This window comes from Benincasa hispida, chromosome 9 (genome assembly GCF_009727055.1).
Source record: "Benincasa hispida cultivar B227 chromosome 9, ASM972705v1, whole genome shotgun sequence".
Lineage (NCBI taxonomy): Eukaryota > Viridiplantae > Streptophyta > Magnoliopsida > Cucurbitales > Cucurbitaceae > Benincasa > Benincasa hispida.
This window is the reverse complement of record NC_052357.1, coordinates 26,821,774-26,845,521: the sequence shown is the minus strand read 5'-3', so window position 1 is coordinate 26,845,521 and position 23,748 is coordinate 26,821,774. Positions and strand designations below refer to the sequence as shown.

At 34.7% G+C, this 23,748-nt stretch overlaps 1 protein-coding gene across 8 annotated transcripts; it reads left to right on the top strand.

The window, feature by feature from the left end:
• Positions 1–1,557: 1,557 nt before the first annotated feature.
• LOC120087307 (probable galacturonosyltransferase 6) lies at positions 1,558–10,795 on the top strand. Of its 8 annotated transcripts, none has more exons than XM_039044263.1 (9): positions 1,563–2,005; positions 2,143–2,177; positions 2,435–2,473; positions 2,576–2,666; positions 2,751–2,827; positions 4,273–4,595; positions 4,783–5,140; positions 5,438–5,959; positions 10,234–10,795. In XM_039044263.1, exons 1-9 carry the CDS (start codon positions 1,894–1,896, stop codon positions 10,507–10,509), a joined length of 1,833 nt encoding a protein of 610 aa, XP_038900191.1. In that variant the 5' UTR covers positions 1,563–1,893; the 3' UTR covers positions 10,510–10,795. The 8 variants fall into 8 exon arrangements, with proteins under 8 accessions (XP_038900195.1, XP_038900190.1, XP_038900191.1 ...); XM_039044264.1 differs by having other exon boundaries at positions 1,564–2,005; positions 2,772–2,827; XM_039044267.1 differs by having other exon boundaries at positions 1,558–2,005; positions 2,576–2,827; positions 8,542–10,376.
• Positions 10,796–23,748: the final 12,953 nt, after the last annotated feature.

Sequence of the window (23,748 nt, the reverse complement as noted above, 5' to 3'; positions counted from 1 at the left end):
ATGTGCATTAGAAGAAAATTGAGGTTTTGACAAAACAAATATATTTTCAAACCTAAATTTTTCTTCCAAAAAAGTATACATAGAAGTCACATATACTAGTATATTTAAAATTGGAGGTTGAAATTTTATTGCTTAAGAAACGATGAACAAAAAAGGTTATATAACGATCTCAAAATTGTTAAAATTTTTACACAATCGAACTATTTTCTAGTTAATTATTTAATCACAACAACTTGAACATGGTTGAACTACTAAGTTAGTTTTCATCCTAACAATGTTATCGAAGTACATGTAGAGATTAATTGTCTTTTATGGTTATTTTATTTCATAGTATTGTTTGAGTAAATTTTAATTTTTGATTGGGTCTTTTATGTTTATGTATGCTTTAATTTGATGCTCTTATAATAAGGGTATATTTGACTAAACATCCACAAATGTGACAAGTTTTATTTAGAAATCGATTCATTCTCTTTCTATTGTTTTAAAAAAATACATTTCTTATCTAAAAAATTGTGGTTATAATAAAATAGTTACCGTAGAATGATATTATGAGATATTTTGAAAGGTTTAGTAAAAAATAAGTTTAACGAGGTCAGATGTTTAAATCTCTCGTAGAATTTTATTGTTGTAGTAATAATAAAAAATACTTTTAGAAAAGTTTAGCTAGGAATTATAATAAAAATTTGGAAATTAAATTCACGGCAAGAAAAGTGGAAAATTGAAACCAAGGTGGGTTTGGGTTTGTTTGTTTTTCCTTTTTTTTGTGTGTGTAATAAAGTAAGTTGTTTTATATTCGTGAGTGTCTGGATCAATTTGCACATATCTCGATTAATCTCACAGGATAAACTCATCTAACCCTACAACATTTGGATATTTGAATATTCAGAAAATTCTAAGGATATTAAATCTTAAGTAAGTGATCATTATGAATTGTACCCATTTCTCCTAAACCATTTATTAAATTCACACCCTTTAAGCCAAACCATGATGGTTTAGAGTAGATTTGTTAAACAAGAGGTTTCTATTCGAAAGTAGATGTTGTAACTAATTAAGCTATGTTCAAATTAATAATAATCTTAAGTTTAAAGAGCCTAATCTGAATTCTAAATGTTTATGCTTAAAGAACAAATAGCTTCGGGTAAGGGGGGTGAGCTCGGAGTTAGCCTCTTCCTCTCATGTGTCGCCATAGTTAGAATGTGTTAGCGTACTACTATGTTGCATGTAAAATTTTCGAGGATCAGAAGTCTTCAATTCTTTGTGTTCTTTATCCTAAGTGGTTTACATTGATTATGTCCCATGATATTCTCGTATAGTTATTTTGATTTTTTGTTATATTGATTCTTATCTATAAAAGAAATGGTAATGTAAGCAAGGATGATAATTTTACTTTTGATATTTAAGGACAATAATATTGTCATCGTCATCATATGATTATTATTATGATAATCCTCATTTTAAAAATATAAGCCACCACTTTCCGCATCACTACAGAGTAGAAAATTAAGAATTTTAAATTATTACGAAAAAAATAACCGAAAGAAAAAAAAAAAAAGAAAAAAGAAAAAGGAAAAACTTGTCACAGAAAACTCACACACAGAACCAGCCGAGAACATGGCCGAGACGAGCAAGCTTCTTCTTCTTTCTTTCTCTCTCTACAATCGGCCTGCCATTCAAGAAGAAGAAGAGCAATATTATAACGCTTTACCCTAAACCCTAGACCAACCCACTTCTTCTTCTTCTTCTTCTTCTTCTTCTTCTTCTTTTTTGATATTCCGTATTCTTGAAGCAATCCGTGGATTCAGTTCTCCCTCCATCGTCAACCAGTTTGAATTTTGTTTTTATGGTTTTTCTGAGGGATTTTGCCACGGGATCCACTGTTGTAAGGTGGCGTTGATGAAGCTTCTTCGTCGATGCCAGAGGATTCTCATCCTCTCTCTGCTTTCTCTCTCTGTTCTTGCTCCTTTGGTTCTCGTTTCTCACCGTCTCAAGACCATCACTTCTATTGGTTCGTTTTGTGTTGTTTGTTTTTTGTTTTTTCTTTTGTTTACTACTGAATGTAAGAGGACGAGGGTTTCTTTTGGTTTTGGAGTTAATGTATTATTTTCTTGTGTTTGATTGATTTGATTCGTTCTTTTGATTCAGGGCGGAGAGAGTTCATAGATGATTTATCCAGCAGGGTATGGCTGTTTATTTAGATTTTTTCTTTTTTCTTTTTTAGTTTGTGAGGTGAGTGATTTGCTGAAATGAGAGAATTCGATTGTTAGAAATGTTTAGTGATTTTTTGCTTTGGCGTAGGCTTAGTTGTTATTGTGAGATGTTCTCAATCGTATGTGATGTTTATCAGTGACTGAAGGGAATTTGATTAACATGAATGTTTTAAGAAGATTCAAGGCAGTTCTTTTTGTTTTCCCTCTTGTAATGTTATTCTTTGCAGAAGCGGAGAGATGTTGAAGCACTTAACTCAATTGAACAGGTACCCTTATATATCAGTTAAATCATCCGCTCCCTTGGTATCTCTCGCATGTTCTTGACTTTATGGTTAGTGAATTTGATCTTTACTGCCATTTGCATGAAGGAAGCGGGCGAGAGCTTGAAAGAACCCAAACCTATTGTTTTTGAAGATAAAAATTTTCAATCTAGAGAAGGAATTAACTCCCTTGAATTTGGTATGTTTGTGTGTGTGTGTGTGTTTGTGTCTTATTTTTCCCCTGTTGTTCTCACTTCTCTTATTTATTTTGCTTTATTCGGAGATTTTTCCATTTGGACTTCAGGAAGTAAACCCAGCAATGAACAGAAGGATAAACGGTTTGAGGATGGTGGGGAAAAGGTACCCTGTTATACAAATGCTTTTGATTCTCTTCAATATGGACTATTAATGGAAATATCTCCTTCCAAATGATATTTGAAATGTATATGTTTGGATTTTGGCTATAGTAGGAGTGTAATGCCTTCTTTGGCTTCGTATATCATTTATTTTATTTTATTCTTCAATGCAAAACAATTTCTTTAGACACCTGACACTCTTGATAATGATGAGCATGTGGATAATTGTTTGGGCTATTCAACTCTTCTTTATGATCTTATTTTAGAAGTTGCAAATGAATTTTACTTGTTCTTAAATTAAATTTGTTATTCTTGAACAGGCTACTCTTCTAACATATACTGCTTTTTAAAGCAATGAATGTACTTTATGGATTATTGGAACCCTGTTTTGGTTTTCCTTTTGAAGGTATACTAATATAGGATTACAGGTACTAACATACAAATAGCGTAACTGTTGATGATTGGTTGAAGTTCGTTGTAATGTTTCTTTATAGGAGTTTTGATGAAAGATTTTACTTTTTAGGAAACCTCTCTCATAATAAGTCGGAGGTGGTCTTCCTTTGAGTTCCAGTTTCTCAGTATGCTCATACATTTGGTTGCTTGCATGTGTTGATGGTTGAAGTTCACTTTCTCATCTAGCCAACATTATTTTTAATTAAAAGTCTTGTTTTGTATGAATAAACTGTCCATGATAAATTTGGTTGCTTGCAATATTGTTTTTTTTCCCCCTGTTTTTACATTATGTTTGAACTATGTGATTAGAAGGAGATGGTATATATATATATATATATACATATATATATATATTGTATGCTTTGACATATTGATGCAGAATATTTATGATTTCTATCATAAAGATCTATTTAAGCTAATGCATCTGATGACATGTTTTATTTAAGTTTCTGATCTTTAGATTTCTATAAACATCTTTTCAGCTATCAATCGTAGCAAATAGTCTCCTCCTTTTTGTAATTATAGCCTCAGTGCCCTCACTTATCTTTGAAGGTGCTTTTTTGTAGTTATTCCATTTATAGGACCTTTTGTATCCCATTTTATCATATCAATGAATGGTTACTGTTTCCTCAAAAAAATAATGTCTTATCACATCACACCAACAGAAATAATGAGCATCAAGTTTGAATTTATCGAGCATGGACATGCGTGCATATTATTTTGTTTGATTTGAACTAATCAGTATGTGCAATATTTAACCGCAATTCCTGGAACTGATTTTGGTTCTCAACATTGGAATTTCAGTATAAGTGGTTTCATCATTCATTACCTACTTGCTTTATTTTATTTTTTCTTTTTAAAAAAATTCTTTGGTTCCCATCTGAACCATTAGATTCACAAATGTTCTGCAACAGTGATTTATTCTCTAGCATACATGAACTGAAACGAATAAATAATTTGGTTCACCTGCACACTGGTTCTAAATTTTGATTGCAGAAGCATTCTTCTAAGGAAACTGGACGACATGATAGTAATCTTCATGCTCAGTCGAGAGGAGTGAGGGACGTGGAAATAGAGATAAAATATCCACAACATAATCGGAGTGCTACCAAGCGTGATAAGAATGCACACATAGCCCAGTCTAGATCTGTAGATTATAAGGTAAAGGAAATCAAAGATCAACTGATAAGAGCAAAAGCCTACCTAAGTTTTGCCCCACCAGGTAGTACTGCTCATCTGATGAAAGAGTTAAGACAACGAGTCAAAGAGTTGGAACATGCAGTTGAGGAAGTTACTGAGGATTCAGCTTTGCCAAAGAGGTAAATAGTAATTTCATTGCCACTTTTCACATTTTGTTAGCAGAGTTTAAAATAAAAATTGAAAAATGGTAAAGGTTACCTTAATGTCAAGTAGCTACGTTAGTGTACGGAAAATTATATCCAGCTTTTTATTAGAAGAGATATCTAAACTCGTGGAACTTGACCTGAACATCTGTTTAATTTATAGTGCTTTGCAGAAAATGAAAAATATGGAGTCTTCATTAGTAAAAGCGGGCCATGCTTTCCCAGACTGCTCGGCAATGTCTTCAAAGCTTCGAGCTATGACTGAAAATGCTGAAGAGCAAGTTCGAATGCAAAAGAAACAAACTACTTATCTTCTAAATCTTGCCGCAAGAACCACCCCTAAAGGCTTTCATTGTCTATCAATGCGATTGACTTCTGAATACTTTGCTTTGCAACCTCCGGAGAAGCAGCTGCTTGAACAGCAAAAGTTGCATGATTCTAAGTTGTATCATTATGCTGTCTTCTCTGACAATGTTTTGGCTAGTGCAGTTGTTGTCAATTCCACTATTTCAAGTGCTAAGGTATGTACTCATGATTTCTCCCCTTTGAGCATTGCAATCAACTTTACCATTTTTAATTCCACTATTTCCAGTGTAGTATATACTCATGATTTTCCCCCTTTGAGCATTGCAATCAACTTTACTATTTTTACCTTAATTAGAATTTAAAGTTTAAAACGTGTTATTTCTTGATTTGTATGAGGGCATTCTCAGGCTGTATATCCTGTGGATGTTGTCTCTTCTTTTAGTTTTATAATGGGTATTAGGGACAGCTCATTCTTCGAAAATATGTATAATTGTCTTGTTTTAAATTTGCAGGAGCCGGAGAAAATTGTCTTCCATTTAGTGACCAATTCATTGAACTTACCAGCAATGTCCATGTGGTTTTCACTAAATCCTCCCGGAAAAGCCACAATTGAGGTCCTGAGCATGGAACACTTTAAATGGCTGTCCACTGAGTATGATTTAGGATGGAAGATGCAAAATTCAAGTGACCCAAGGTTTACTTCTGAACTCAACTATCTTCGGTTCTATCTACCAAATATCTTCCCTTCACTGGATAAGATCATACTTCTTGATCACGATGTGGTGGTGCAAAAGGATTTATCTGGTTTGTGGCACCTTGATATGAAGGGAAAAGTAAATGCTGCTGTTGAAACTTGTCTAGATAGTGAAGTTTCTTTTCTACGGATGGATATGTTTATCAACTTCTCAGATCCATTGATTACTGAAAAGTTCGACCATAAGGCATGCACATGGGCATTTGGGATGAACTTATTTGATCTCAGAAGGTGGAGGGAAAAAAATATAACCGCTCTCTATCATAATTATCTACGATTGGTAAGAAAATTGATATCCTTGCTTTGGCTGCATTCTACTTTTCCTAGAGATAAAACTATTTTTACCCATTTATAAATTAGTAGTCACTATCTACGTTGTTTATAAATCAGTGCGATTCTATCATGTTAAGGCTGATCTGAATGTGCTGGCATATTTTTCCCTCCAGTATTCTGCTGATATTTTAGACTGCATAATTTCTTACATATTTTACTTGTGTTCTTACTTGTAATGTTTTGCTAAATGAATCTACCTTGTCTCCTAGCTACTTTGTACTTCTTTAGCTTATCAATCAGGTACATATCGGTATCATCACATTTTAAAAGATGTTATGCAAGGGTGAAATGGATGGCTTGCTCATCCTTCTTTTTCTCCCTTCTTCCTTGCCTCACTATGTGTTGAAACCTATATCTTCTTAGTCCAGAGAAAATCAAGGCCCCCAAGTTTACTGACTTCCATCCTATTAGCCTTGTCACTGTTTCCTCCACAAACTAATTCAATTGTGTGCTAGCTTCTAGATTGAAGAAAGCCTTCTCTCGCTAGTATTGAGGCTAATGATTTGGTCTTTGTCTCTGATTGGCAAATTTTAAATTCCATCCTTTTGGCTATTATGGATGCCTATAAGGTGAGGAGAACAAGAAAGGGAGGAGTTATCAAGATTAATTTTGGCAAAGCCCAGGACATGGTTGATAGGGATTTCTTATTGGGAGTGATATATCTAATTAGTTAGAATAGCTTATTAACTCTTCCAATATATTATTTTTGGTCTGATTGTGCACAACCAGTTTTGTCCACCGGTTCTGTTTATTATCTTTATTAATTAGTTAGTTATTTAGGTTGTTTGGTCCTTTGCCTATAAATACAGGCTAGACTCTTGGTTGAAAGTTTAATAAAATCCTTTGAAGACTTTTCTTCAAGACTGGTTTACACCAGGGAGTGCTTCTCAAGAAAGGCTTTGGACAACCCTCTTATAATTGTTGATGACACTTTTTTTTTAATGTCTAACGTGGTTATAACAAGCTCAATAATCTTCTTAAAGTACTGAACCTCTAGTGGATTTGCTTTTGTGGGCTTGTTTTTTTTGTATGCCCTTGTATTTTTTCATTCTTTCTCAATAAAATTTGTTGATTTTATAATATATATATATATATCAAGGTAAATTTTGCCAAATCCACCTTCATTGGCACAACAGTTAATGATTGTTCAATAAATCAAACTTGATATTGGGGGTATATTGAAGACCTGACCTCTATTTAGCCTGGGAATGACTTTTAGAGGAAGGCCGTCCTGGTTCATTTCTGGAAACTGGCGGGAGAAAGAATTTACAGCTAAATTTCCCGGTATAAGACCACTTTGCTCCCTTCAATTGGCAGATTCATTCTCTCTAATGCTTTCCTATCTAGTATCTCCATCCATCTTCTATTTTTTTTATTAAGATAATCCTTCAAAGGGTGGTTAGGAGTTTGATTAGGCTCTTCAAATGGATGGTTGCAAGTTATGTTTCTGTATCATTCTTTGGATTTGAAAAGTTAAATTTTGGGCTTCTATGGCTCCTCTACTTGTAGGTCCACGTTCTCGTTTCTTTTTATATGGATGGAGTGATAATTGTTGGCTCAAGGCTTAATGGAAACGCAAAGTTTTTAAAACAGGTGAAAGTTATTATTCGCGAGTCTTCATTCAAGAAAATTTCAGCACTTGCAACAAAGTGTGATAAAGATTCCTCGACTGTTATGTGTATTCGACATCTCTCTTGAAGATGAGACCGTGATATGAGAAAAAGAGCCTGTTTGTTGAGTGGATCTGATGAAAAGTTGCCTCAGAGCCAGGCAAAGATCATCACTTGAAGGCTTAGGATAAAAAGTGCAGTTTCTAGTGTCTATTTAGGATAGGAGTTTGAAAAGGGAAGTATACATTTGGCACATAGTAGGCTCCCCCAAAGTTCCAAGCGATTTTTTTCCCATCCTTCTTCGAGAGAAATTCCTCCAACTTTAGTCTAGACCGCATTATCTTTGGAAGTTTTAAAGGATTTTCCAGATATTATTGAGGATCTTTCTCAGTTTTTTGAGCTTTGTAGCAGGTCCTTTGGCCTGGTGTTTTTGTTTTCTCAATATTCCTCATAGTGGCTTTTAAGTTTGTTGGAGCAGCAGCCTCACTTGCAGCAATCCTCATGAACTTTTATCAAAGCCAATTTTACATTTTGTCGGGTTTTTTTCTTAGCTTCAGCGGCACTTTGGTTTCACAAGTTTGTTTCTGAAATTAGGTGCATTGTTCTCCTAAGTACTGTATTGGCTATTATAACTTTTGGGGATTTTCTTTTTTGGTCTGGTTGCTTGTTCTTTTCACTCTAGTTGGAAATTTGTATCCTTGAACATTTTTCTCTCTTTTCATCTTTCTAGTTTTCTTGTTAAAAAAGGAAGAGGGAACTATGCATTTGGTGTGTTTGCTTGTAGTTCGGAGGAGTTGGGGAGTAATAAGACTTTTTAATCTTTCCCTAGTTGTATATATCTCCATATGGTTTCATCAAAAGTGTTGTCAGAATTGTTTGATTCTAGGGAATGGTCTCTAACAAAAATATGTTTATATAGATCATACCTAGTACATCGAAGAGAAAATGGGTGGGAGTTAAAGTACAAATGGGAAAGAGCTTGGATTATTTGATTGTAAGATGGAGTTGAAGTTCACCCAGAGTTTGGTGGGAATTTGGGGCACGGGAGAAGTATCCAATGGAGAAGAAAGATCAAAGGAGGATCGTGGTAAGAGGAGCCCTTGAATCTCTTGGTGTGTTAGCTGGAACTTAGTAGAATCAGGGGAACTCTAGAATCATTCCCTAATTATATATATATACTTATTTTGAATCTTTTTTTTTTCTTTTCTAAAAGGAAACAAGACTTTTCATTGAAGAAATGAAAAGAGATTAATGCTCAAAATACAGTGTAATAAAATAAGTAAAATGAAGTAAATACAACCAAATAAAATCCATGACTAGAGTTGTCCAAAAAAGTAGAGCAAAAAGAAAAACAACCCAAAACAGAATAAGATGGCGCTTGATAGAAGATCACTAAATGTGAAACTAAAAAAACCAAGAACCATGTGATGAAGCCAAAATAGGAGCCAAAGGACTTTGACAGCTTTGAAAAAAGGCCACTCCCATCAAGCAAGAGAAATAACATTGAGTTGCCATAGAATTTGAAGTAGAGGTCAGAAAGCTCCGACAAGAGTTGCTGAAAATTTTCAATCTTCTGCTTGGGATACTTTTTTGCACAAAAGCTTCTCCTTTTGAATTCGATCCAATTCTTCATCTAGATGAGCTATCCATTCTTGAAAACAAAACTTCAATAAATGTTGTCGAAATACAGGAGAGAAAAACTCCAAACAGTTAATGCAGGTAAAAGAACTTCTTGGAATGCCTTGAAAATACAAAATTCTTCGACAAAAAAAAATAATGCTGCCGAAAAGAACTCCTTGAAAAGACAGAACCCAACGGCCTTTGTTAATATTGCCAGCCGAAACAAATACTCCAACAATTCCAATAAACATTCCAATAAACATTCAAACCAATCTTTCTAAAGGATATTCGTTTGAAGAAGTTGGAGATACCAATTTTTTGGGGAACATGTATATCCTGATGGTTGATTGCCTTAGGTGGAACATTATTTTCTGGTAAATTGGTTAATAGAAGCAGAAAAACTTGAGCTTTGTTTAGGAGAGATATTGTCAAATGCACATTTTGTCTATATCTTTTTCCTTCTGATATTTGTCAAAAAATTTTATTAATCCATGCCTTCGTAGGCTTTCTCAATAACAAGTTTGATGACCCACTCTCTCTCTCTCTCTCTCTCTTTTTTCTACCTCTTCATTTGTGATTGATTAAATCTGTATAAAAAATTTCTTGTTGGTTATCTGAAATTTGTTTTAGATGACTTTTTGGATTCTTTCCGTCATTCATGAGAATGGTTATCATCTGTTTTGGTGATTGATACCTCTGGGGATCAAGTCAAATCTAAAATAGCTCTTAGAATACCTTAAAAAGTATCTACTTATTCCAAGCTTTTAAGAACTCCCCTGGAAACTTGATGGTCCTGGTGATTTATGATACCTGCCAACTCTTTCACTTCGTTAATTGTTATTTCAATTTATAGAACACTTTTTGTTTATAGTTTGTATTTTAATACTGTAATTCACGTTTTGGAAACCATAGTTTTAGAGTCAGAAAATACTTATCAAATGCACATTTTGTGCTGCCATTCCCCACTGCTATCTTGTAATAATGCATGCAGAGTAAGGAACGACCAATGTTGAAGGGTGGAAGCTTGCCTTTGGGGTGGGTTACATTCTATAACCAGACCACGGCGGTGGAGCGACGGTGGCATGTGCTTGGACTCGGCCATGACTCAACCGTGCCGTTAGACGTCATCGAGAAGGCAGCTGTTATACACTACGATGGTGTTCGGAAGCCATGGTTAGATATTGGGTTTGGAGAGTACAAAGAGTTATGGAGCAAACATATGGACTTCAACGATCCATATTTGCAACAATGCAACATCCACGGGTAATTAATAACCAACAAAAACAAACAAAAGCATAGAGTTTTGATTAGATGTGACATTTAGTTACTTTTAATTAGGAGGCTGCATAATTCTCTCAATTCTTTCTTCTACTTCTTCTATAACAATTCTTCATGTAAATTGCAACTCATTCTTTCCCCCAAATATGTATTTTCTTTTTACCATAACCTTGTAGGAAGTTGAATTATAGTAATGATTCAAAATAAGAAATTCCACCTTTGGTTGGGTTAGCCTTTTGTATATAAAAGGAATTTGGAGACTTTTTACCAAGCTAGCTTTCACTTTTATTTTTGTTTGCTTTTGATTATGCAATATTATAATGTTCTTGTATAGAGGTTGGTGGGATTATACCATTAGCCTTTGTAACTTCACCAATAACATTGTATTTTTATTTACATACTAGAGTTTAAAATTTTTAAGTTTACATACTACCACCTGGTACATTGCTTTAGTTATTTTAGTTCCTATACTTTTAACTTTTGTTCATTTTGGTTTCCTTACTCCAAAAATATTTATTTTGATCTTTTACTTCTAAAGGAACCATTTTGGTCTCTTTACTTTTGTTTTTATTTTATTTTTAGTAGACCAACAAATGACCATTTTTTTAAAATTTGATCTTGAACTAAAGTTGAAAGTATAAAACTAAAATGAACATTCATAGCATTTGGATCAAAATCTATCCAAGCAAAAAGTATAATACAATATAGCATTAAAACCAAGTTTTTATCAAAATTTTGATTGGAAATTAATGTGGGTGGGCAATGTGGTCAAATGAATCAAGCCAATGAAAATTTAACATTCCAAAATACAAGAATACAGACCATAAGAACATAATTTGAGTCCAACTCTATTCCTAAACTTATCTATTAATAAATCTTCTTATTAAAATATATTTTAATTATTTGGGAAGACCTACTTACATTGTTAAATAAGTATTTTATGATGTCTAACAAAATATATAATTACATTTCCTAAAAATTTAAAATGGGTTGAATTACAACTTTAGTTTGTATGTTTGTGTATACTATAAAAAAAATAAATTCTATCTTTTAATTTTTTTGTCGAATTGGTACCTTAACTATAAAAAGTGTCTAAAAAAATCTCTAAATTTTTTATTTTACATCTAATAAGTAAGGGGACATTTGGGACAGGAATTGATTATTATATTCTAAATTATTATAGTTGGATTATAATAATTTGTGGTGGATGTAGATTATTTTAGGTTGAGTTACAATAATATATGTTTGAGGTGTAACTATTTTAGTTTGAGAAGAAAATAGTAAACAGTGTAACAAAGAATAAAAAAATGATGAATATAAAATAGTAAAAACTATAGCAAATAGTAAATATTGTAGCAAATGGGATTTTGAAATTGATGGATAGAAGCATGTAGAACAGAAGACTTTAATCAATTTTTTAAAATATTTTCATGCTAATATATTTTATTTAATATAAAATATACTCTCAAAAAATAATTAATAAATTATTTAATTATAAATTATATCTCATATAAAATATAATTTTCCCTAGATCGAATATGAATATTTCAAATTCTCACTTCACCTAGTTCTTCAATTTTTGTCCATAGTGAGTTACAAGGAGACTCGATGGACCTATAGATCATGGGTTCCAACGATTCGAGACTAATCGATCAAACTCTTTAACCTAGTTAATCAACGATCGTTAACTAACAGAACTGTCCATTATAGTCTGTAGTTGCACTCACCTCACTGTAGATATATTTTGTGTCTATTTAATATAACCGTCATAATAAGTTGATTCTTCACATGTTGTTCGTAACCTCAGCTAGGTCAATTACCGTTTTTATATCTTTTATCCTTAAGTACCACTGTCTCTTTAATGAACAATTGATTTAGGATCTTAATCACTAAATTTATTCCCTCTCGGGCCAGTGAGAGGATGGGGTCCCTTGTTCAAGACCCTGGATCAACCCTTGAGGGAACAACCTTTCTACTATCCTTAAAATGGGTAGGAGTGAATTCATCTTGCAAATTCTATGTCCCCAGCTATCTACCCGATCTTATCCGTGAAATGGGAGGCATATTAAGCAGTACTATTGAGCTTACCCTCACCTATACAGATCAAGGGACAATCCCGAATAAACAGAAGTTTATAGACAACTCAGGATTTAGATCAATTTATCTAGGTCATCAAGAAGTGAAATTAATCAATATTAATACGTAACAATGATTATTTCGTGGTCAGTCTTACACAATCTCATCGTGTAGAATACCCTCGCTCACATGTCTCTACATAAACGAACTGATCACATCGTTTATGACACTTTACAACATTTGTAACAATCATAAAACAACTTGTATTCAATAGTATCCCTAGAAATAGATACCCAACCTAATTCAAGTACTATAGATTGTTTAGGCTATTATACTCGAACTTGATCCAGTTTATGTCTCTACATAAAATCCAAGTATTCATGACAATAGCCAAGGGTTCGTGGTTTATTGGATTTAGAGTTAAACAATTAATTCATTTTCATTTAACAACATTTGTCTGAATAAACTTCATATATATTTACTGTTTACAAACTACGAGTTTTAGGACATTCAACCCAACAGAAATATTATTTACTATATCAAAAGATGATTAGTCTTATGATAGTTTTTGCCCTAAATGCCCCTTAAGTGACTAAAAAAATCTCTATTTTTTTGAAAAAAAAATTATATCTAATAAGTCCTTCATCTTTTAATTTTGTGTCTAATAAGGTCATTGACTTTAAACTTTTTTTTACCTTTAGGGATTGTTTGTTTTGTGGTATCTTAGATTACCCCATATGGGCATCTAGATTCCTTTGTTTGTATTACAGTAATTTTAAAATAGTCAGATATCCAAAGATATCGGACATCCTAAAATCCCTTCATTGTAGACATCTCCATTCCCGTTGAAATGATTGAGTTTTCAAGATTCCCTACTATCAGACATTTGTAAAATTACATTCCTTACCCTTATCCTTGATTAATATATAATTAGGCACTACGTTATTTTCTTTCTCTTGCTACTTTGTAATTAGGTTTTATCTGTAGAGAGTCTCTCACACAGAACTTTAATGAATTTTGTGCAAGGTATTTTCACATTTCTTTTCTTACTTTTTCTCCATTTTGCATTCCCCTTCTTACTTTCTTTTTAGTTTTTTTTCTATCATTTCACATTTTTGTTAATGGTGTTATCCATTTAATTTTGATCATTTAATTTTTTTTTTCATATAAGATTTATGTTGAGACCTTACTTTGAAATTGGAGGTCTCAAAGTCTCTTATTTAGTATAGAGTGCGTTTTAGATTAGGTTTATGTATTTTTTTTTTGTTGAGACTAGAGCATAATTAGGGTTAGTTTGTGTATGTGTGTGTGTTTTGGAGAAAAAATCTTGATTGCCTTTTTTTTTTTTTTTTTTTTATTTATTGAGCCCATAGTACAATTTAGAGTTATTTGTATTTTTATTTTTTTAAAAAAGCTTTTGTTCTCTTTGTTGAGACTTCAGTCTAGACCTTATTATTAGGGTATGACTTTCATTTTATCAAGCTTCAATTTTGAAAGTGTCTATTAGTTCTTTTAAACTTTTGATTTTTTTCTTTCAATTTTTAAAAAATGTCTAATAAGTTCTTAAGCTCTTAATTAAAATTAAATATCATGGATTCTCAAATTAAGTCAAGACCTAGTTCTAGTGTAAAATACAAAAAAGAAAAAAAATTGACAAAAAAATCTAACGATGGAATGAATATAAAAGAATTGAATTTTTTTTTTGTTAAAAGAAGATTTTGTGATCAAATCTGTTTAAAAATATAAAAAAATCTACAATTGTTTTGAGAAAAAGCCCAATGATAAAATAAAGAAAAAGATTTGATTTTTTTTCTTTTTGTTAAAAGATCATTTTTTTTTATTCAAGTTTGTTGCAAAATATATAAAATTAGATTGTGCATTTTCATTTTCTTCAAATTATAATTTCAGTTTTAATTTTTGAAAATTAATTTTTTATTTTCTATTTCCTACTAATTAGATCATGTATATTTTTTATATACCTTTTTATTATTATTTTGTTTTGTAAAATAGTTTCTATATAAATCCGTTGTAAATTAATTTATGTGTTTTTAATATTTATATTTATTATTGAAAAAGTATTGATAGGATAGTTTAATCAAATTAGGAAATCTAATAAAAAAATCTAATATTTTGAATCAAAACTTTATTTGATTTGGATTTCCTAATTTGTTATAGAACCTAGGAACCTCTATAAATAGGACTTCAAACCCCTCCATTATCCTCATCCCCTCATCTTTTTCTAATCTTTCTTTTCTCTCATTTTCCTCCTCTTCTTTCAATTTTTTTCCCTTTCTTTCTTTTTGTTATTATTATTTTTTTTTTTAATTTTCTTTCCCTTTTTTCTCTTTATTTTTTTTTTTAAAAAAAATTGTTTTTTTTTTTCTTTTTTTAATTGCCCCTTAATTTTTTTTTTTTTTTTTTTTTTTTTGTGTAGGTTTACTAACTTGTCCCTTTACCTTTTTTGTAGGAGTTAAAGCGCAACTCAAGGGAGTACAACCACCTGTTTACATATCCTGATCGTCGTGGGAGGGTCCCGCCAAGGCTTACAGCTCTCTCCTGCTTTCCCCCTAGGGAGGATCCCGATAAGGTTACCTTGTAGCACCGTTCACATATCCTTAATCGTTGTGGAAGGGGCCCCGCCAAGGATTACAGCTCTCCCATGCTTTCACCCTAGGGAGGATCCCGATAAGGTCTACCTTGTAGCACCGTTCACATATCCTGATCGTCGTGGGAGGGGCCCCGCCAAGGCTTACAGATCTCCCATGCTTTCACCCTAGAGAGGATCCCGATAAGGTCTACATTGTAGCACCGTTCGCATATTTTAATCGTCGTGGGAGGGGCCCCGCCAAGGCTTACAACTCTCCTAGAGGATCCCGATAAGGTCTACCTTGTAGCATTGTTCGTATATCCTAATCGTCGTGGGAGGGGCCCCACCAAAGCTTACAGCTCTCTCATACTTTCACCCTAGGGAGGATCCTGATAAGGTCTATTTTGTAGCACCGTTTGCATATCCTAATCGTTGTGGGAAGGGCCCCGCCAAGGCTTACAGCTCTTCCATGCTTTCACCCTAGGGAGGATCCCGATAAGGTCTACCTTGTTATGTTACTCCTTAATCAAAATTTTGAAGATAAGGGAAATATGCCATCGAGTATTGAAGATGAGGCGGATATGCCATCAAACTTTGAAGATGAGAAGAATATGCCATCAAGATTTTGAGTGGAGTCAAGTTGGCTAGAGTCGATCTCGCATACAAGGCGGAGCGGACGGACCAGAGTTGTCCTCGCATATAAGGTGGAGCCGGATGGACCAGAGTTGTCCTTGCATATGAGGTAGAGCTAGGAAAACCAAACTTGATCTCGCATATGAGGTGGAACCACACCCACATTTTTGGAGAGGAAGTGAAGCTACATTAATATTTTGGAGAAAAGGTGAAGTTGTACCAATATTTTGGAGAGGAAACGAAACCGCACCATGACTTTGAAGATGAAGGGAAGCCGTGTTATCAGTTTGGAGATGAAGTGAAATCGCGCCTTTAGTTCGGAGATGAAACAAAGCCACGTCTTTGAAGATGGAGGGAAGCCGCGTTATCAATTCGGAGATGAAGTGAAACCACGCCATCAGTTCGGAGATGAAACAAAGCCACGCCACGACTTTGGAGATGAAGTGAGGCCATGCCACAAACTTAGAGATGAAGCGAACCACGCCAAACTTTGGAGATAAAGCGAAACTGTGCCAACATTTTGGAGATGAAGTGAAACCGCGCTATCAGTTTGGAGATGAAGCGAACCACGCCATACTTTGGAGATGAAGTGAAGCTGTGTCATGATTTTGTAGACTGAGTCATTAAAGATGGTGCCGAGCCATGCACACCGACCATGAACTTGAAGATCAAGTGGAGCCATGCACACGACCTTTGAGCTTGAAGATGGAGTGGAGTCATGTGCACCGACCTTGAGCTTGAAGATGGAAGTGGGGACATGCCGCCAATCTTGAACTTGAAGATGAAACAACTTCGATGGAGTCTCTGAACTTGAAGATGGAGAAGCATCGACGAGATCTTCGCATTTAAGTTTGATAAAGCATCGACAAATCCTCTGTATTTGAGTTTGACGAAGCATCGGTGAATCCTCTGCACTTGAGCTTGGAAGAATCGGTGAATCCTCCGCATTTGAGCTTGAAGCATCGGCGAATCCTCTACACTTGACTTTGATGAAGCATCGATGAATCTTCACATTGAGCTTGACTTCGCGACTTTGAGCGTGAAGATGGCATTACAAAACCTTCAGACTTGAGCATGAAGATGAAGCATCGATGAAGCCTCTAAACTTGAAGATGGAGAAACATTGATGAAGCCTATAAACTTGAAGATTGAAGAGCATCGACGAAGCCTTTGAACTTGAAGATGGAGGAGCATCTAAGTTTGATTTTAAAAAGAAAGCAAAGCACATTCCAAGTGTGTGCCTTTTATTTACTGTGCTGACTCCTTATGAGGGATGAACATCTTCAATCCATTATGTTGCCTCCAATAGGGATGAACATCTTTAATATGGAGTGACATTCTTTAACAGGGATGATCAACATCAATCTTGTAGTATCATACTTAGGTGGTTGTGGTACCTTTTCCGATGGACTAAACTAAAATTTCTTTTAAGTTTCCTTCGTACCTTTAAAGAAAGGGATCAAATCATGACGTAGTTCAAGTTTTTTTTTTTTTTTTTTTTTTTTTTTTTTTTTTTTTTTTTTTTTTTTAACTGGATTGAACTTGAAGTTTCTTTCAAGCTGCCTACATACCCTTCTTAATGATAGGGATCAAGTCATAACGTAGTTCGTAGAAAGATTTTTTTTGGGCCATTCACATTTTAAGCTCATGTGGGCCAGGAGCATCATGCAGTTTAGGCTCTTGCAATTGGGAGCTTCTTCATTTAAACTTCAGAAGCTCTTATTTCATCATGGTTTCGATCATCATTTTCATTTGTAGGATTCGTCAATATGATGAGTTTTGGCTTCACTATTGATAATGGGCAGAAGTGCATGTTATTACAGTGCTAAGTTCTTAAACAATGTTGGCTTACATTGATAAAATATGTTAAATTGCATCCAAAAGCATTAAGTTTACAACATTGTGGTCGCGCGTTCATCGCATAGAAACAGTTGATTTTTATGTTTTTATGTAGAATATGCATTGACGCAAGACGAAAAGAGCGATCACAAGAGATCAACGGACGAGCATAGCATTACCGCAAGGCTTTACGGTGATTTATGTTCGCAAACATCTGCTCAAGAAGGATTGCCGCATAGAGCCAGCGCAACTTGGTGGGTGCATCTGGGTGAAAGGCATAATTAATCACGATGGGACAGAAAGCTGATGACGGTTGAATCCGAATTAAGTTGACAGCCGCTAACGATAACAACTACATCCAGCTTTTCGATGACAACTATTCGGCCCATCAGTTAGAGAATTAAAGCCATCCCATCTATGCAATCATAAGAGAGAAGCCGCCTTTCACTCCAAAACTCTATAAATATCGAAGGAATCCTTCAGAAAAGAAGTTCGAACACTTAGAGAATTTTCCCATAGTTTAGCCTTGTCCATAGTTTTCCTTTTTATTTTAAGGCGGAGCAAGAGAAGAGCCGAGACGCTGAAAGATCGCTCAAGGTAACCCAAGAGAGAACCTTGAGGCATAAAAGCAGAGAGCGGGCCGACTCTCGCAAGAGCGAGAATGTCTTTTGAACACGAGTAGAAAGATAGTGTACAAAGCCTGGGAAGCAAGAGATTGCTACCAAGCTCTTTATTTTTTTCTTGCACTGTTATTTTGTATTTTAACTTTATATTTATACAATGGAAGTTCTTATTCTACATCTATTCACTCTCTTAGCACGATGAGTAGTTAAACTAATCGAATGGGTTGAGAAGAACTAAGCTAACATGACCTAGGATCTTCATCGCATGCGATTATCTTGTTTTATGTTGCGCCCAACACCCCTTTAGAGCTACTTGAGAGAGAGTCTAAAGAAAGAACCTAAAGACTCGAGAGAGCTAGGTTAGCATCTAGACTCGAGATAGTGAGGTTAGATCGACATAAGCAAGAGATAGGGACTTAGAAATAAGGTCTGTTTGTTAATCTGCATCGCATGTACCTTAGAGATAGATATGATATTATGTTGTCGCATTATTTGTGTAGATGTCATTTTGTCATCGCATAAATAGGAATAGAGGCTTATGTGTAGGCCCTATAGACTTATCGCATATATCACATGCATTCTAGCATTAGAAGTCGTAGCATTCGCACCGAGAGGTGGTTTACTATTGTATGTGTGTTGCATGATTGCATTGCATGAACGCATCTTAGGAAGTGTTAACCAAAACCCTTCTCAACGTTCACCGCATACTCATCGCATCTTCCGTTTTGTCAACTCTTTTCGAAACTCCGTCGCATTTGTTTATTTTCATTACCGAAAACAACAATCCCAACAACTTATTTATTTATTTGGTTACCCCAAAGTTTTTTGAAAAATTATCACCGCATACCGTTTCCCAAGTCCCTGAGTTCGAACCTGGACTTACCAGGAAACTCAGTGGGGTTTACACCTGAATTCTACTGAGAAAACTTGAATGCTCAATGTATTTTCATCATCGCATTTCATCCATAATTTCACATCATAAAATAACGCATCAACTATCAAGGAACTTTCTGTACTTATGTCAACAGAAAATTTTCTCTACATGCGTGAAGGGACACAATTGTGAATCTTTTCGTCGTTGTTTTCATCATGGAATGACGTTGGCTTTAAGATTTTCATCCTTCCTTTATGTTGACCGTTTGTTGTCTTGAGACGATCAAAAGCAGATGCTGAAGGTTGATCTTTCTTTGATATGGATATACTTAGCCTTTTGAAGGTCGAAGTTCGAGTAGAAGTAGTCGTTGGACATCGGTCTTCTTCTCCTATCGTGGCCATACTCAATCTTTGAAAGACTGAAGATCGAGCACTTGAAGGCTTAATATGACCGAAGACAGAAGTTCTTTGCTTCATTTCTTCTGAGTCGTTGACTTCTTCAACAGTCACATGATTGTTGTCGACTTCTACTATGCCGACAGTGTGACATGCAATAATTTCTGATACTTTCTCTAGATGATTATTGAGAAAGCTTATTGGGAGAAATTATGCCGAAGTTGCCAGTCGTCGGAATTGAGGAAAGTTCTTATCTTCTTTCTTAGCAGGTTTAGGCTTCTGTGTCATCTTTTTGCCTTTCTTGTTATGAGTCTTGTTCCTTCTTCTATAGCTTCGATAGGAACGCAACTCTTTTTTGGTGGAGTTTGGTTGTCTTCTTTTTCGACGAGTCATAACTATCCACCCTTCGTTGTCATCTCCAATGAGCTCATCTTTCTTTTTGGAATTTGCTGTTTGAATCTCTTGCTGAAACCAAAAAGCTATAGGCTCGAAGGCTCCGAACTGGATCAGGCTTTGTCTTTGAGCATGGGACATAGATAGTGTTGGAACACTTGAAGTTGTTGCTACTATAGCGTGATTTGTCTAAGCTATTTCATCCAAATCTAACTCAATCTTCTTTTCACGAGCCAACTTCAGAATCTGTTCCTTCAGCACGAAGCACCTTTCAACTAGGTGACTAACGACCTGATGATACTTGTAGTAGTTAGGATCATCTACTTTTCCTACTTGTTTCGACCGTTTGCATTCCGGAAGCTTAATAAGTTGCTTCTCTAGCAGTTGCTCCAATATATCTGCCACATCAGAGTCAGAGAATGGATAAACCTTCTCTTGTCTTTCTTTAAGAGTTGGACGATGCTTCTCGCCATCATTGTGCCTTTTTTCAAATTTTGTTTGTTTTTCTTTGGAGGAAAATTTCAGCAGGGTCACATGAACGACCATAGATTCTTTTGTGGTACTATCCACGATCTTTTCAATGCCCTTGGCTTCATTCTTGTATTTTCTCTCTTCAGGGACTAGGAAATCTTTAGTTCCCTTATTGGCGATGCTCAACTTCATATCATGAGTGCATGTTGCTAGCTCCTCAAATGTACGAGGTGCCTTGAGTGCACATCTCCACTATAGATAATTCAGTGTGTCTGTCTTTGCAATCCAGACTTAAAGCTCTCCATTGGTTAATGTAATCGATGACTGTCTCTCCCTTCCACTATTTAGTGTTCGTCAGCTCCATCATGCTAACAGTGCGCCTTGTACTGTAGAAGTAGTTCAAGAACTCCCTTTCTAGTTGTTCCTAACGGTCAATCACTTCTGGCTCCAAATTAGTATACCAATTGAAAGCATTTTCTTTCAAGGTGCGGACGAACTGTTTGACTAGTTGGTCTCCTCTGGTTCCTGAATTTTCGCAGGTTTCAATGAAGTGTGCAACATGTTGTTTTGGATTTTCCTTTCCATCGAACTGCTGGAACTTTAGAGGTTGATACCCAGCTGACATTCTCAGGTTGTCGATTCTCTTGGTGTATGGCTTGGAGTACATAAAGAAAGTTTGTAATGGTCCTCTATACTAAGCTCTTATGGAGTTTGTGATCATATCCTGGAGTTATTGAACTGATAGGGAGGCAACAGAGGTGAATTGTGGTGGCTGACTTTCCTGCAAGACAGTATTTCCTTTGTCATTGGTTTTTGTAGCTGGAGATTGACTTGACTCAGCAATATCTCGAGCTTGTATCTAATCTCTTAAAGCAGCGATTTCATGATCTCGCTTCTCTACAACCTTCATTAGGAGATTTATCTTTATCTCTATCTCTGCATGGTCGACTCAGTCGTTACGTCAGTCATCATGATAGAAACTACATCAAAATGTGATTCTTTCTCTAATAGATCAGTAGCAGAAGCATAGTTTTCAAACAAGGGATTTTCTTTGATGACGATCCTGTCTTTAGGAAATTCCAGCAGCTGGTCCCAGATTTCCTCCGTGGTGACAAAACTTATGTAAGTGTTCCTTGTGACGGTAACTTTGGATGCAACTTTCTTTGGTGCCATTTGTAGATTTGTTGACTCGGATGATGAGAGAGATGAGAGGTAGAGAGGTCCCACTGGGTGTGTCAATTTGTTTGCACGAGATTTCAAGAGAAATTTATTTCGTGGAACTTGAACTTTGTATTTGTATTAATTTTATAGAAAGTGAGTACAATCTCTAATACATAGTATTTTGATGCTTTCAAAATAAACTATAATCTTTAAGTTGACGATCGAGCTTTGGGCTTGTTGATCTTCTTGGGTAATCGACCTTTGGACTTGTTGATCTTCTTGGACGATCAAGCTTTGGGCTTGTTGATCTTTTTGGACGATCGGCCTTTGGACTTGTTGATCTTCTTGGAAGATTAGTGTTCGCACGAGGCTTCCGGAGAAACTTGTTTCGTGGAGTTTAACTTGAATTGGTGTTGATGTCGAGGTTGATTTGAATCGATGTGGTTCGATCTTTACTACTTGATCCTCTAGTTCTCTCTCGGTTGGGTAGATGTGGTTGATTTGAAGAAGAAAAGCACCGAATGTTCTCGAAGTAGAAGTCTTGAAAAAGTGTTTGTGTCTTCAAGGATCTTCTATCTTCTAGGAGTGCAGCTTCAGAGTCTTGGGAGTCTTCTGCTTGTTGATGAATTCTCTCTGGGATCTCTAAATGTAGAATTTCTTATATCTTCAAGGGACTTCAGTCTTCAGAATACTTGTATCTTCAAGAAACTTCAGTCTTCAGAATGCTTGTATCTTTGAAGGACTTCAGTCTTTAGGTGTGGTCAGCTTCAGAAGTCAAGGAGTCTTCTGATTGTAGGGAATTTCCTATAAGCTCTCTGGAGTATAAAATTGTTGACCTCTCCAAATGAGAAGAGCTTCTCTGTTCACAGGTGGGTTTGGGCTTGGCCTTTGGACTCAATTAGTTGGACTTAGGTTTGGTTGGTTCATGGGTCTGACATTTGGGCCTAATTAGTTTGATTTAGGTCTGATTTGATATTTGAGTCAAATTCAACCTATTTTTGGGCTTATAAAACACGTGGCGTCATCGAAATTTGTCTTCAACTTCGAGACATATGTCAACTTCTAATTGAGCCCAAATTTAATGATTTGGAATAAATGACGTGGCAACTTATGATTGGTCAAAATTTCTCATTCATCAATGACCATAATCAATCAATCAAGTATGGCAAAAAAGGCCCTTTGGCGGGAGGTGTTAGATTATAATTTTCTTATTTTTTCTGATATGTGTCTGTTTGAATGTTCTTATTTGTGAAACCCTTTTGAAGATTTCGTGAAATTTCATCATCTGATTAAAGTGTTTTGATCTTTTCGTGTTATTTCTTTTTGGGTTTATGGAGTTTTGAACGCTATTAGTTGGGGAACTATGATGCCGATTGGAGCAATTTTTCATTAGACACTCTCAAACAGAAACCCTCAAATCAAAACACCAAAAATAGAAAAACCCAAACCGAAATCGATTCAAACTTTTGTTGAAATCCACGCTAATCGTGATTTGGAGTTTTTCCATTTTTCTTCTTTTTCGTGCATTCATTATTCATTTCAATTTTATGAATTTTTGTTATAAGGGGAAAGAAATGTGGGAATGCAAGTAATCTAAAAATGGATTTTTTTTTAAAAAAATAATGTTATTTTCATATTTATTTACAAAAACAATCTAAATCGAAAACAATAAAAAAATATATATTGAAATTGTGGACGGGTCTTCATTGACATTCATAGGCTGATTTTGCTACCGGGTACATGATTTTGCTACCTTATTTTTGTTAATATTTTTTCCTTCTATCCTACTTTTGTAATTTTCTTCCTATGGATCTTGTTTTTGTCATTATTATAAAAAATACATTATTCTTGAACTTAACCCTAAATTTAGGATGCTTATTGATCAACTAGTTTAGATGGAATTAATTTTAATTATAAACTACTAAAAGATAATTTTAGTAACCTATTCACTCTGAGAAAACTTCTTTTTAATTCATTCAGTATATCTTCATTTTAATTTTACTTATTCATATTAGTTGATATCCATTAAATTAATGAAAAAATATTTTAATTAAATACCATATAAATAAGAGTTCATAATATTTTATCAATAATTGTACTTCAATAAAAATTTATAAACTAAAATATCATCGTGATTGTTGTGAATTGCATAAGGTGTGTCTCATATTTCATTTTC